General features: G+C 51.1%; 1 protein-coding gene across 1 annotated transcript in view; it reads left to right on the forward strand.

Annotated features, from left to right (window-relative positions):
- The window catches only part of LOC119328514 (HEAT repeat-containing protein 6-like), a 24,103-nt gene that overhangs the window by 2,291 nt on the left and 5,895 nt on the right, over positions 1–15,917 (forward strand). Inside the window, exons 4-15 of the mRNA XM_037601488.1 lie at positions 368–641; positions 851–918; positions 998–1,067; positions 1,156–1,476; positions 2,006–2,085; positions 2,188–2,239; positions 2,770–2,923; positions 9,688–9,775; positions 9,855–9,957; positions 10,034–10,121; positions 10,309–10,406; positions 11,045–11,227. Of these exons, the coding sequence (XP_037457385.1) occupies positions 368–641; positions 851–918; positions 998–1,067; positions 1,156–1,476; positions 2,006–2,085; positions 2,188–2,239; positions 2,770–2,923; positions 9,688–9,775; positions 9,855–9,957; positions 10,034–10,121; positions 10,309–10,406; positions 11,045–11,227 (1,579 nt within the window). The remainder of the gene's footprint in view (positions 1–367; positions 642–850; positions 919–997; positions 1,068–1,155; positions 1,477–2,005; positions 2,086–2,187; positions 2,240–2,769; positions 2,924–9,687; positions 9,776–9,854; positions 9,958–10,033; positions 10,122–10,308; positions 10,407–11,044; positions 11,228–15,917) is intronic.

Consider the following 15,917-nt stretch of genomic DNA (forward strand, 5'->3'; position numbering starts at 1 on the left):
GTACTGACTTTTCCCCTCCTAAGCCTTCCCCTCAAACACTGTTGCCCAAGGCATCTCATCCTCCCCCGGATCTAGCCATGTCGAGGGAGCAATGGAGGGAGAATCGTGAGTATGGGGGAAAAGGTGTGACGAAATTAATGTGAATGATGATTGATGAATGGTACAAATTGTTGGAGATGTGCCTCTAGTGTTGCCTTTGGATGAGGTGGAGCCCTTTGGGACATACTTACATACTTTAGTGATGAACTTCTGTAGATGCCTACGTAATCAGTTGTTGCAACGCATGTACACTAGCATCATTCACAGTTATTTGAAAGTCATCAGTCGTGGTCTTTACACCGCTCTTAATTGTTGCCTCCCCTTCCAGGTTTTTGAGCAAGGATCTTGGAAGATGTGGTTCATTAACTGAGAATTCACATGTACTCAGAGTTCTTATCTTGATCATATCATGCTTGCAAGCTGAACTGAACATGACAGATAAATCCAATGGTTCTGGCATTTCTTCCCACATTTCTGTATCAACGAATAATAAAAATTATAATACCTGGGATATGGAAATCTCTGCATTTTCGATGATGGAAGATATACTATGCAAGATTGCATCGAGTATGTCGGAAGTTTTATGGCAGTCTGTTGTTGAGGTCAGTAGTTTATGCCTCCTTTATTTTACATACTGCTTCATGCTGGGTATTTCGGTGACGATGCACCAGAAATGTAACATTAACAACCAAGCACAGAGTGGTGCTCACGTTCAAACACACACACACAAAATGATGTGTGCTGTGGACATGCTATGTGGCAATGTTTAATATTCTGTTTCAACTCCAATCTCCTCCTTTGCACTCTGCAGGTCTTGAGAAAAGTTATGGACTCTGTGACATCAAGGAACCTTATTATTGAGAGTAGCATTATGTCAAGGTTAGTACTTCCGTTTTTTCTTATATTGCTTTGCAATTGATGAAAGCTAAAGTCAAAGCTAAGCCTCACTGTCTTGCAGATTTTATACTTCCTTTCTTCGTTGTCTGCATTTCGTTCTTTCAGAACCGAAAGCTTCACTTTCAGGACATGTAAGTATACAAAGGAAATCCATTTCTGTGGTAACAGTACATATGATTTCTCTCTTTCTGATTGTAACATTGTGAATAAAACTTCAAGGTAGCAGGTTTCGTGGCAAATTTGCAAATGTTTTTTGTGTATGGGCTAAGGTCATCTTTGCCATCTGCAATAACTCCAAAGGAAAACAAAACAGACTCACAATCCAGGAGTTCTGGCCGTGGACGATATAAACCACCTCATTTGCGAAAAAAGGATGGAAAAACAAATGATTCATTGGATGATCGAAGTTCAGATAGTGAATCTTCTCGATATGATTTAGGCTCTTCAGATTCAGATCTGAGCGATACTGATGGATATGCAAAAAATGGAGACCGTTTCAGGAGTTCGAAAGCTAGACTAGCTGCCATCCTTTGTATACAGGTATGTATCCATGCAACACATTCTAATTTCTAAACTAGATGTTCCCATTCTGAACTCTTACTCATGTATGAGCTCGTACAAGTTAGTCTTTTTTTGTTACAACGAAGGTAAGATTGATTTCTTTCGTAGTCGAGCTATTGCTCTTTCCTTTCTTTTTGGAATGGTGGGTGGAGGGCAGCTTTTTAGATAAAGCTCATACTCCAATAAGACAAGCTAATTGATTCATCTGCCCTATGCTAGTTTGAATTGTTAGTGCTCTATGGTTGTTCAGTTCTGTGAATTGAGTGACCTTTTGGAACACCAAAAGTTTGTAAATAGGAATATCTACATTCAATTTGCTATCTGCATCCACCATGATCTGTGATATTTCAGTTCCTTCAAGTCTCTAACTGTTAAAAGACACTCTGATTTTCCTGTTGAACTTCTAATAGTCAGTTATTGGATATCTAATAATCAAAAGCAACACTAAATGATCATGATGCTCATGATATTCAAGAAGTTATCTGATTCTTGTTCTGAATTATTTAAGGATATCTGTCGTGCTGACCCAAAATCACTTACTTCGCTGTGGCCATTACTTTTGCCTGAGAACGACGTTCTCCAACAAAGGTAAACTCTTCCACGTGCAATCGGCATGGTATTTCTCATGGCTTCCTTATGATCATGGTACCCATTTTTGACGGTAGCTTTTGTTGCTACTTGCTTTTACAGAAAATATCGAGCTACTCTGATGACATGCTTGATTTTTGACCCTATAACAAAGGTACAAGTTTGCGGGTATCTGTACTATTATTGTTTATATCATCTAGCTTTTCTGTTCATGCTACCTTCCATAATATGTGGGTACCTTGCTGCCATGCCAAATCTGCCTGTATTTTGGGCTGAAGTGACTGAAGACATAGGCCATTATTGTGCAGGTGTGGTAAATATGCAGAAAACCCTGTATACAACGGAGGAAACCCCTGTATACAAATGGGGATATCACATGACTAATACATGGAAAGGATATGCAACTCTTAAAAATTCTGAGCTATCTTATTTATGGGATTTTTTTTTTCCAAAACGAATAATGTTGTATTACATTTTTGCTACAAAGTGATCTGGACCCTTCATAATTTACATCCTTTATTTGCAAAATTCTTCTCTTGTTTGCATGGCAGTGTACATTGATTGATGCATGCCACAATATTGTATACCATGTATGTATGAATTATGGTCCCATCGGTTCAGCGCCTTTTCCATTTATAAGTTCCCGTGTATATTATGGACATGACCTGACTTAACTATGTGCAGGTACGTGTTGAGGCAGCATCGACCATTGCTGCCATGCTGGAAGGGCAGGCCTTAGTTTTGACACAAGTTGCAGAGTATAAAGAATCATCGAAACTTGGATCTTTCACTACGTTATCTTGCTCGCTTGGTCAAATTCTGATGCAGCTGCACACAGGTAGGGGAGTTACTGATATTTTTATATTTCAATGGTCCTACATCTCGTGACTTTCTTCAATGAGAGGAATCCATTGTTGGCGACTTGTATCTGTAATACCCCAAATTTCTGGCCTTTTTGAAAATTTCTGGTACTTTTGGGTCCTCACACTGTACAACACACACACACACACACACACACATCATCATCAAATAAAGGGTTAGGTGCTCCTTCTAGTTGTGAGTTTGTGACACCACACGACCAGCGAGCACATCTGGTAATTGACAATAACAGCTTACATAAGTAGGATAAAGCAAGCTCAAACAGTTAATAGAGGGTGCAATTGCACGGACATATCTTTTCTATTGAGTTGGCAAGGTCCCCCCCTCCCCCCCTAGCTCACTTTTGGAGCAACTGGCTGGAGCATGAATTTAATATGGTATCCGATCCAAGAGGTCTTGAGTTCAAGACCTTGCTAATGCAGTATTAAAAAGGCAGATTCTGCGGCCTACTTCGATCCCATGTCTACAGACTAAATAAGCCTAGATGTTGTTAGACCTTTCAGCCTGAGCATTGATAGATGTGGATGACACTAGGAGAGTTGGGACAATTTTCGTTGGTTTATTTCTCACACAATGGAAGGGGAGCCTTGGCGCAGTGGTAAAGCTGCTGCCTTGTGACCATGAGGTCATGGGTTCAAGTCCTGGAAACAGCCTCTTACAGAAATGTAGGGAAAGGCTGCGTACTATAGACCCAAAGTGGTCGGACCCTTCCCTGGACCCTGCGCAAGCGGGAGCTACATGCACCAGGTTGCCCTTTTTTTTATTTCTCACACAATGCCATGCCAACCCGAGGGGTTGGGGATACATATTACCACTTGTTAGACCTTTCAGCCTGAGCATTGATAGATGTGGATGACACTAGGAGAGTTGGGACAATTTTCGTTGGTTTATTTCTCACACAATGCCATGCCAACCCGAGGGGTTGGGGATACATATTTATAGGCTACTAGCCAGCCAAGGCATATGCTAAGATGCTGCCAAGATGCCAGTCTAAGATGCTAGTCTAAGATGCTAGTCTAAGATGCTAACTGACAGTCCTTGATGGTCAAGAACAGAACTCTATCCTAACAGCCAGTCCTTGATGGTCCAGGACTTTATCCTCCTAACTGCCACAAGGACCATGTGCTGCAGCCCCACAAGGACCCTAGTACACAGACTTATCCATCATTCTCCCCCTAAGTCTTGTACGTCGTCTTGTGGGAGAGTTGAATCATCCCAATCCTGGAGCAAAGTTCGAGGAACTTGACCCTCCCAAGGGGCTTGGTGAGCAGGTCTGCGAGCTGATCCTTGGTGTTGATGTAGCTCGCCTCGATGCTCCCTTCTTCCACACAGCTGCGGATGAAGTGATACCTCAGTCGGATGTGCTTGCTCCGTTCGTGGAACACGGGGTTCTTTGCCAGGGCCAGGGCGGACTTGCTGTCCACCAGGAGCTGCACCGTTCTGGTGTCTTGAACGAGAAGATCATCAAGCAGTCGAGCAAGCCAGAGCGCCTGAGTACAGGCGGTGGAGGCCGCTATGTACTCAGCCTCACAGCTGGACAGGGCCACCACCTGCTGCTTGACTGATTGCCAGCTCACGAGACACTTGCCGAGGAAGAGGAGGATCCCGCTCGTGCTCTTGCTGGTGTCGATGTCGCCGACGTGGTCGCTGTCGCTGTACCCGACGAAGTGTGCCGCCCCAGGGCACCTAGGGTAATGGAGGCCGTGGTCGAGGGTCCCTGCTATGTAGCGGACGATCCTCTTCACTGCCTGCTGGTGTTCCGACGTTGGTCGCTCCATGAACCGACTGACATAGCCGACGGAGAATGCCAAGTCCGGCCGTGTGTGAGTGAGGTAGCGAAGGCTCCCCACAAGGCGTCGGTACTGCGTAGCATCCACTTCCTCCGTCGTGCTGTCGCGACTTAGTTTCAGCCTCTCCTCCATCGGAGTGAGAGCTGGATGGCAGTCGGTGAGCCCAGCTAGCTCAACGATGCGCTTGGCGTAGGCGGACTGTCGAAGCGCGATCCCGGAGTGGTCCTGGTGCACCTCAATCCCTAGATAGAAGGAGAGGAGCCCCAGGTCACTCATCTGGAACGTGGCCTTCATGTCTTCCTTGAACGCCGCCACCTCTGCATCTTTGGTGCCGGTGATCACCAGGTCGTCAACGTAGACGCCCACCAGCAGGGCATTTCCTCCACTCCCCCGTCGGTAGACGGCAGCCTCATGCGGGCTCTGCTCGAAACCCATCTTCTTCAGCGTGGAGTCCAGCTTGGCGTTCCACGCCCTGGGTGCCTGCCTCAGGCCATAGAGAGCCTTGCGCAGGCGGAGCACCTTGCCCTCCTGGCCGGGAATCGTAAACCCCGGTGGCTGATGCACGTAGACTTCCTCCTTCAAGTCGCCATTGAGGAATGCCGACTTAACGTCCATGTGGTGGACACGCCAGCCCTCCTGGGCAGCCAGCGCAAGGAGAAGTCGCACGGACTCCATCCGTGCCACGGGAGCGAAAGCGTCGTCGAAGTCGACTCCTTCCTGCTGCAAGAAGCCTCGGGCCACCAAACGAGCCTTGTGCTTGATGATGGCGCCGGCTCCATCCCTCTTCAGCTTGAACACCCACTTAAGGGTGATTGCGCGGTGACCTCGAGGGAGATCAGCAAGCTCCCAGGTGCGGTTTTGCTCGACCGCATCCATCTCCAACTTCATCGCGGCGCGCCATGCCGCGTCTCTCTCGGCCTCTGCAAAGGACCGTGGTTCGCCGTCTTCACACACGAGCTGTAGCTGCGCCTCCAGGTCACGTGGCACCAGTCCTGGCACCGGCTGGTCGCCGAGCACATTATCCATCGTACGGTACCGCAGCGGTTCGCCTCCATACCATGCGTCGACCCGCTCCTCGTCGTGAGTGAGCGGGGAAGCGAACTTCATCGGGTTGTGCTCTGCGTGAGCTGGTGCTGATGAAGACGAGCCCGGAGTGGCGACCGCCGGGGCTGGAGTATGCGGCGTCGCCGGTTGTGGTGTCGTCGGTGTAGCAGGCGCCGGAGTCGATGTAGTTTTGGGGGCCGGGGTAGACGTGCCCGGTGAAGAGGAGCTGCTTGCTCCCCCAGCTTCCTTGAAGTGAGTGTACTCGACAATGAAGTCGTCATACGTCGGCGTCGAGCCGTCGTCCACCGCCTTGTCCCATTGCCACCCTCGCCCTTCGTTGAACACGACGTCTCGCGCTGTGCGCACACGTTGTGTCTTTGGGTCGAGGATGCGGTAGGCCTTTGAGCCCTCCGCGTAGCCGATGAAGACTCCCGGAGTGCTCCTGTCGTCGAGCTTGCCGATGTGGCCGAGCTCCTTGGCGAACGCAAGGCAGCCAAAGACCCGCAAATGAGAGACCGCCGGCTTCCGCCCATGCCAGGCCTCGTACGGAGTTCTGCCGTCGAGTGCCTTAGTAGGAGAGCGGTTGAGGATGTAGACGGCCGTTAGCACCGCCTCTCCCCAGAAGACAGCCGGCATCCCTCTCTGCTTGAGGAGAGCCCGAGCCATCCCCACAACCGTCTGGTTGCGCCGCTCGACGACGCCATTTTGCTGCGGGCTGTACGGCGCGGAGTAGTGGCGCTGGATGCCCTCATCGGCGCAGTACGACGCGAATTCAGCCGCCGTGAACTCGCCGCCGTTGTCAGTGCGCAACACGCGCAATTTGCGGCCGCTCTCCGCCTCCACACCAACCTGCGCGCGCCTGATGGCGTCCGCCGCTTCTCCCTTACTGCCGAGGATCATCACCCACATGTAGCGGGAGAGATCGTCGACGAGCAGCAGGAAGTAGCGTCGACCTCCTGGTGTGGCTGGCGTCACCGGGCCGCACAGGTCTCCGTGCACGAGCTCCAGCTTCTCCTTAGCCCGAAAACTCGCCTGTTGGGGAAAGGGGAGTCGTCTCTGCTTTGTCAGTACGCAGATGTCGCAGAACTGCTCCACATGGTCGAGGCATGGCAGGCCTCGCACCATCTCCTTAGCACTTAGACGCTTCAGGGCCTCAAAGTGAAGGTGCCCAAAGCGCTCATGCCACTGCCACGCCTCGTCGTCTCGACGGACAGCGAGACAGACCGGTTGTGCCACCTGCACATCAAGGACGTAGAGTCGATTTTCACCTCTGAGCACCTTGGCGAGAAGGCGACGCTGGCGATCCCAGATGCGTAGGACCCCATGCTCAATCAGCACGCGTGAGCCGTTCTCATCCAGCTGTCCCAAGCTGATGATGGAATTCCTTAGCGCGGGGATGTAGTAGACACCGGTGAGCAGCCGGTGCTCTCCCATCTTGGTGGTGAAGATGACGGAGCCGACGCCCTTTATCTCCACAGCGGAGGGATCCCCGAACTTGACGGAGCCTCGCGCATCGGAGTCGAGCTCGGCGAAGAATTCCCTTCGACCGGTCATGTGGTGGGTGGCGCCGGTGTCGAGGCACCACCCCGTAGCCTTGTCCTTCCCGGAGCCATCGCCGAGAAGAGCGTGTGCTTTTGGCTCATCGAGGTGGATGAAAGCCTTTGCGACTGGAGTCGCCGAGGGTAGCTCAATGCTTGCATGCGCCATGAACAGAGCCGTCTCCTCCTCCTTCGCCTGTGCGACGTGAGCCTGGCCTTGTCGTGGTTGCCGACACTCATTGGCCCAATGGCCAAACCGGCCACAGTTGTGGCAACTGTTGTCTTGTGCCGGCCTGGGCTTGCCAGCGGCGCCGTCCTTGGCGCCTCCGCGGGCGTCACCTTCGGCACGTCCTTGTGCCCTGCCCGGGGGGCCTCTTCGCGCCTTACGCTGCTTGCCACGCTTGCGGCCGCCCGTCGAGGAGGAAGGCTCCCCCTTCTTCTTGTCACCAAGGCTGGGATCCCACTGCTCCCGAGTTAGGAGCAGCTTCCCGCCGGTGGTGACGGGCCCCGAGGGGGGCTGTGGCTCGTCGGTGTCGACGACCTTGAGTCGACCTATCGCCTCCTCGATCGTCATCGTGGAGAGGTCCAGCAACGACTCGATCGAGCGAGCCATCTGCTTGTACTTCTCGGGAATGCACCGAAAAAGCTTCTCGACAGCTCTCTCCTCGGTGTAGGTGGCATCGCCGAACTTCACCATCTTCTGCAGCAGAGTGTTGAGACGGAGAGCAAAGTCATCAACGTCCTCACCTGGCTTGAAGCCCAGGTTCTCCCACTCCTTACGAAGTGCCTGCAGGGTGGACTTGCGAGCACGGTCGCTGCCGATGCGTGCTGCGGCGATGGCGTCCCAAGCCTCCTTGGCAGTCCGCTTGTTGGAAAGCGAGAACTGCATCTCGGGCGGGACTGCGGCGATGAGGGCGTCCAGTGCCCGTCGATCCTCTAGGTGGTCGACGTTGCTGTCTTGGACTGCCTCCCACATGCGCCGCACCTGGAGCCTGACCTTCATGATCCCGGCCCACTCGACGTAGTTGGTTTTAGTGAGGGTAGGCCACCCAACACTGGAACCAACATCCCTGACCACAGTCCGGACCTCGTAGAGGCCGCGGTCCTGGTCGTTGCAGCCGCCGTCGCGGTGCGCGCCTCCACCTGGAGCGCGGGCGTGCTCGGCTGCCCACTGCGCCATCTGCTCCTGCGCCACTTTGGCGCGATCTGCGTCGGCGCCGTCGTCCGCAGGCGCGGAGCTGCTGGAGCTGCCGGGGCTGCCGCGGAGTGCCTTGGCATCCGCCGTAGCCTCACGGGCTGCTTCTGCTGCTGCTGCTGCTTCTACCTCCGCCCTGGCTGCTTCTACCTCCGCTCTGGCTGCTGCCAGCTCCGCTGCAGCCAGCCTCGACACTCTTGCCGCCGCAGCAGCCGCTGCTACAGCCGCTCGCTCACGCTCCTCTGCCACGGCGCGCTCGGCCTCTTGCCGGCGCCGCATGCTCGAGGTAGCCGTGTGCTGAGAGCGACCTGCAGACATGGCTCGCTGCAGGGGGGCTGTTGCGTGAAGAGGAGGCTGATGAAGACGAGCTGCTGCTCGACAGTCCGGAGGGAGGAAGGTAACCAGAGGCAGACGGAGCAGCTGCTGCTACCGACTTGGGCTGCTCACAGGAAATGCTCAGGGTGCAGGTTAACGAAGGCTCTGATACCACTTGTTAGACCTTTCAGCCTGAGCATTGATAGATGTGGATGACACTAGGAGAGTTGGGACAATTTTCGTTGGTTTATTTCTCACACAATGCCATGCCAACCCGAGGGGTTGGGGATACATATTACCACTTGTTAGACCTTTCAGCCTGAGCATTGATAGATGTGGATGACACTAGGAGAGTTGGGACAATTTTCGTTGGTTTATTTCTCACACAATGCCATGCCAACCCGAGGGGTTGGGGATACATATTTATAGGCTACTAGCCAGCCAAGGCATATGCTAAGATGCTGCCAAGATGCCAGTCTAAGATGCTAGTCTAAGATGCTAGTCTAAGATGCTAACTGACAGTCCTTGATGGTCAAGAACAGAACTCTATCCTAACAGCCAGTCCTTGATGGTCCAGGACTTTATCCTCCTAACTGCCACAAGGACCATGTGCTGCAGCCCCACAAGGACCTTAGTACACAGACTTATCCATCAGATGTGAGGGGGTGTTGAAATATATTGCCCGCTTCTCTCCATCAGTTCGGACTTTTGGTTGCGTTGGCTAGTGCATGAAGCTTAACATTATCTATATAACTTTCATTCAACAGCTCTGTATGCCTTACATATTCTTTTTTAATGTTTTATCCAAAGTTTACATGAAATTTCTTTTCCTGTTTGGCAGGTATGATGTTCTTGGTACAGCGTGAAACTCAAACTACATTGCTTGCAGCAGTGTTCAGAGTTCTCATCCTTCTGATATCTGCTACACCGTATGATCTAAATCCCCACCGTGTATCTTGTTTCTCTAACTTGATATGCCATATAATTGATAATATGTTTGATGACCAGGTACCCTCGAATGCCGAAGGAGTTGTTGCCAACTGTCATTACAGCCATGTGCGGTAGATTATTAGACAGGAACTCAAATAAAAATGAACATTATGCTTTGCTGGTTAGTTTTTCAATATTATTTCTTTATTTAGGAACAATAGTTGTAGTTCTTACACCTTACATGGGAATAACAACAGGTTAATGTTCTAAGTTGCTTGGAGGCAGCATTTGCAAAGGTGCCACCTTCTTCAGATGTCTTTGGAGTTCTCATTGATCACTGTGCAGGTTAGACCCTCTTAATTTCAAATTTCGTTGATATGGTCACTTTATTCTCAGTCTTAATTTATATTAAAAAAACTGCCGCACATTGCTGAACTTATTGTCTTGGAAGACTCCAGAGTTTATCATATTGAGAAACTGGTTTGGGTGGATACTAAGCTGTGACATTTGTGTACCAATGTGAGCTTTTCAGGGCCATCACTTGCTCAGCAGAAGTCAAGTGTCGTAGTTATTCTTCTTCATTGTATAGAAGAGGAAATGCATTTCAGTGTTAGGTGTGGAGCTCTCCAGGCAAGTAACCATCCATTTATGCTTAAAGGTTGCTTTTGTATTTTCTTTTATCTTCAGCATGTGTTTGGATATCGGACTTGTAATACATGAGAAAGGTCAGCTGCTAAGCTGACCATACAGTTTTAGCAGCTGTCAGTGCGTGCAAACATCAAATTGACTAGTTGCTGACAGCCTGTATAGTCTATCTCACTGACTAAGTAAGGTCAGCCGACCTATATGCACTGACCTCTAGTAATACTTAGCTAATAAGCAAAGGGCACATGGATTATAACTAATAAGGATCCCTCCAGCATAAACACCAGGGAACAACTATGGTTATTCTCTAAAGGGGAACTCTTATGGTCTGAAATCTATTTGTAACCACATGCGGGATACCTAACATATTTGTAATTAGCTAGGAGGAAGACTGAGCTTCCTGTTCTATCTTGTAATGCAGTTCTCCTTGATATTCCATGTATAGATTTGATTATCACATAGATATACTTATTCATATATACTTATGACATGTACATTCAGTCATGGAATTGATCTTCTTGGCACGTTTTGTAGGGCATTTATATTCATTTTCTCAGTGTACATGCAAATGCTTCACAGGTTGACACATGTGGTAATATCCATTCCTTTTTATGTGTGCACAGGTGTTGAGATCAGTGGTTCATAATTATCCAAGCTGTGCAAACATCATTTGGGAAAAAGTTCGAGATATCGTTCTTGATTTATTGCAAACGGAGAGCTTTGAAGACCAAAAATGTGATGCTAACTTTGGGCCCCCTAAAGAAGAGTTATCTACTAAAGGAAGATGTCTTGTAGCTGGTATTAAGGTAGAGTTTTCTGTAAATGCTTCAAAATATTGTGGACGAAACTATTTTATACTTCGGAACTTTACTTTTTCCCCATAAAGCTAAATAGATTTATTTTTTTACTTTGCCATGAACTGGATAAAATTCATGATATTGGGTAAATTTCCATCCAACCTTGCATTCAGCTTGGTTTTCCCTGTTTATCAGTTTGCTACAAATCACTTTACCTATCAATGTTTAGGTTTTATTTTTGTTAATAATATCTACAGCATATAGGGTATAGTCCAGTCAAGCTTCTGTAGTAAGCTCTGCTGGAGAAACTGTTTTAGCTATTCTTTTCAGCTTAAGCTTATTATATATGTTGAGATGTACAAAGTCTATATTGCCTCTGGACTCCAGTCTAATGCTTTACACATTAATGATAGATTGGCCACAAATCATGCATAATTCTGTAAAACTGGACAAGATTCACAACTTGTTCACAGAATGGATCCTGACATTATAAATCATTCATTACAAAATGAAATGTCCACAGAACAAGCTACGAAATGCAATATAATATGAACATGAACTACCAATATACAATTACCACAAGCACACATTAGGCATTGCATGTGATAACAATTCTTCACTCTGAACAAACATCAATCAACAACACTTGTAAGTATAATTTTTGGGGAATGCCACCTTCGATGCCTCGCCTCCGTCGTTTCCGATCATAGCCCCTTGCTGCTTGATTGCAAACCGGTGCCGCCGGGCCATCGACGATTCCATTTCGAGGAGTTCTGGACGCGGTTGGACGGGTTCCATGACATCATGGCGGCCGCCTGGCACTCCGTCCACGATGACGACCCCTTCCGGCGGCTCATGCGACACATGCAATTTACCGCGCGCAAACTTACCAGCTGGAGCTCGAGGACTGTCGGCAACGTTCGCCTCAAGCTCGCGATCTCCAAGGAGCTCCTCCTCAGGTTGGACACAGCGCAGGAGTGCCGGCTCCTGTCCCCGCACGAAGACTGGCTCCAGTGGCAGATCAAGGCCTCATACCTTGGCCTCGCCTCCCTAGAGCGCACCATAGCCTGACAGCGCGCTCGTATTGCGACCCTCAAGGACGGCGACACCAACACATCTTTCTTTCACCGGCAATGCACGTACCGGCGACAGAAGAATCAGATCCACAACCTCACAATGGACGGCGTTTTGATCTCTGCCCCCTGCGACATGGCGGCCGTGGCATACGCACACTTCGACGCCCTGCTCGGCTGCGAGACGCCCCGCGAGTGCAGTCTCGACCTCTCCGAGCTGATCACGCCCACCAACCTCGACGACCTCGACGCCCCTTTCGACGCCGAGGAAATTTGGTGATGAAACGCCTTCCCGCATGTAAAGCCCCCGGCGCGGACGGCTTTACTGCCGAGTTCTTACGCGCGTGTTGGTCCATCGTCCGGCAAGACTTCGTCAATGTCTTCTAGCGGCTTTACGAGATGCGTGGTCGGGGCTTTTGCTTCCTCAACCAGGCGCTGCTCACCTTGCTCCCGAAGCGCGCAGACGCTTGCGGCCTAGCTGACTTCAGGCCTATAAGCCTAATTCACGTCGTTGCCAAAATCTTCGCCAAGGTCTTATCGCTCCGCCTCGCGCCAAAGCTACACAACCTCGTCAGCACGTGCCATAATGAATTCATCCCCAGCCGCAGCCTGCACGACAACTTCATACTCATGCGCCAGTCCGCGCGCCTTCTGCACCGGCTCGGCGCCCCTCACGTCCTCCTGAAGTTGGACTTGGCTCGTGCTTTCGACACCATTAGCTAGCCGTTCCTCTTCGAGGTCCTACACCAGTACGGCTTCGGCTCTCGCTTCCTAGACTGGCTGGCCATCTTGCTCTCCTCGGCCAGCACGAAGGTGCTCATCAATGGAGATCCCGGCCCCATCATCTGGCATAGGTGCGGCCTCCGCCAGGCCTACCACGTGTCGCCACAACTCTTTGTCCTCGCCGTTGACACGTTGGGCCGCCTCCGCCGCGCAACGAAACTGGGCGTTCTGCAGCGGCTGCACCCCTGGCGCCCGGTTCCCTCGGTCTCCCTCTATGCCGACGACGTAATCCTCTACTGCCACCCCACCATTGGCGACATCACCGCCGTCGAGAGCATCCTCCTGCTCTTCGGCCGAGCTTCAGGCCTCCAGGTCAACTTCTTAAAAAGCTCCGCCACCCTGATTCGGTGCTCTGCCGGAGACGCCGCGCCCGCCGTCAACCTACTGGGCTGCCCCCTCGCCAAGTTCCCGATCACCTATTTGGGCATCCCCCTGACTCTACACCGCCCCACGGCTGCACAGTTGCAGCCCGTCGTCGACAAAACGGCCGGCATGGTACCCACCTGGAAGGCGCATCTCATGAACAAGGCCGGCCGCGTCGCCTTCGTCAAGGCCATTCTGAGCGCGATCCTGATCCGCCAGCTCCTCGCTCTCGCGCCCCCCAAGAAGACCATCAGGGCACTTGAGAAGATTCAGCGAGGCTTCCTATGGGCAGGACGCGTGCAGAGGCAAATGGCAGACACTGTCATGTCAATTGGCAACGCGTTGCTAGGCCACTATCACTTGGCGACCTCGGCGTGCACGATCTCGCCCGGACAAGCCTCGCGCTCCGCACTCGATGGTTGTGGTTCAGCTGCACGGACAGCACTAAAGCGTGGGCTGGCCTCGACCTACAGTTCACCGCCGAGGAGCACGCATTCTTCTTCGCATCCACCACCATGCAAATCGGGAACGGCACGGAGGCCCTATTCTTGGAAGACCGATGGATAGACGGGCGCTCTGTTAGCGAGATCACGCCGCTCCTATACACTTGCATTCCCAAGCGCCGCCACTAGCTCAGGACTGTCGCCGTTGGATTACAGGCCAAGCGATGGGCACCAGACATACACGGCATGATTGGCATCCATGAGATTGGGCAATACCTACAGCTCTAGCACGCAATCAGCCACACGACCCTCTCCGCCGAGCCAGACCGCCTCTCTTGGAAGTGGAGCCCCAGCGGCGTCTACTCCGCCAAATCGGCCTACATCGCCACCTTCAATGGCTCCACAAGCTGCGACGCATGGAAGCTCACCTAGAAGAACTGGGCGCCCCCACGCGTCCGATTCTTTCACTGGCTCGCCCACCTGGACCAATGCTGGACGGCCGAGCGCCTCGCCCGCCGTGGCCTGCAACACCCCGCGCGATGCCCCCTCTGCGACCAGGCCCCCGAGACCATGCACCACCTCATCCTAGCTTGCCCCTTCACCCGGCAGATCTGGTACGAGGTGTTGCACTGGCTCCGACTCTCCTGCGCCCCGCCGGACAGCGAGACCTCTCTCAATGACTGGTGGCGCACGACGCGGCAGCACACTCCCAAACCCATGCGCAAGGGCCTCCGCCTCCGCGACCCAACTCGTCCCATGGATGATTTGAAAGCACCGCAACGATTGCGTCTTCAACAGAGGACGGCCCTCGGCAAACGAGCTGCTCACGAAGATCAAGGATGAGGCCGCCCTCTGGGCCAGAGCCGGCGCTCTAGGGCTTCACGCCATCATACCACAAATTTGGGACGTTCACTGATGTGCCTTTGGGCACTGTAATTCCCTCCTAGGAGGATTGTAACTGAAACTCTCTTTTTCTTTCCAAAGCAATGAAACACAAGCTCCCCTTGCGTTTTCTCGAAAAAAATAATTTCTGGAATAGGCATGAATCGACGGAAATTGCTATTGTAGTTCTCTGGAACAAACATCAATTAGCGAACAAGCACTGATCCAATTTCATATGTACTTGTGCTGGATCTGGAGATGCTCGTGGGTGAAGGGCATTGCTTGTGGTGGACAGCGCTGGAGGTTGAAAGTCAGCAGGGGAGCAGGGGAGGAGGTGGGCTGGCCGTTGAGGACCAGAGAATGTCAGGAGGCGGGAATTGTCGGCAGTGGTGTCGAGGAGGCGGTGGCGGTGAGTCAAAACCTAGGTGGTGTCACACATGAGAGAGAGAATGCTTCGATCGACAGGAGGGGAGAGCTACGGAGGAATCTCCACATGTGCTCTGGTCTGGGGGCAGGGGGTACGCAGTGGCAAGCCCCGGTAATTTCTGTATCTAGTTGGATGGCAGTTCTGAGATGGAAGAGGTGGGAAGCTGGGTCTGAGGCTCTGAGCAGCTTCCCAGTATCAGCAGAGATTGGGGTGGGCTATGGCCTATGGGAAAAACTAATTAGTATTTCTTTTTGTCTTAAGCTTCCGGGGGCTCTAAGCTGCTACAGAAGCTGAGAAGAAGTGGCCCAGTACCTGAAGTTGGATGTATCATCATCAATAACAACATAGCCTTTTGTCCCAAGTAAGTTGGGGTAGGCTAGAGATGAAACCCACCAGAAACCTGTGATTGTGAGAACCCAAAAAGAAGAGAGAGTACGTAAACAAAGTGAAGGAAAGTAAATTAAGGTTCTGGTACATGGATTGCTGGTAAATTAGGAACTTGGATGTATGCTTAACCTTTTTCTCTCAAGTCCCAACATAAGATGACTACTGGTTGAATGCTCTTGTTCATAGATGATTTTGTTGATATCTGCTACATGACGCCTAAATATTCTAGGCTCAGGTTCTTACAAACTTGGTTCTTTGGTTATGACATGTATGTAGCACCTGATCTTTTATTTTGATTCTTCATCAGCTACTATGTTATTATTCAATCTGGATCTTAGAAC

Source organism: Triticum dicoccoides, chromosome 7A (genome assembly GCF_002162155.2).
Source record: "Triticum dicoccoides isolate Atlit2015 ecotype Zavitan chromosome 7A, WEW_v2.0, whole genome shotgun sequence".
NCBI classification, from domain to species: Eukaryota; Viridiplantae; Streptophyta; class Magnoliopsida; order Poales; family Poaceae; genus Triticum; species Triticum dicoccoides.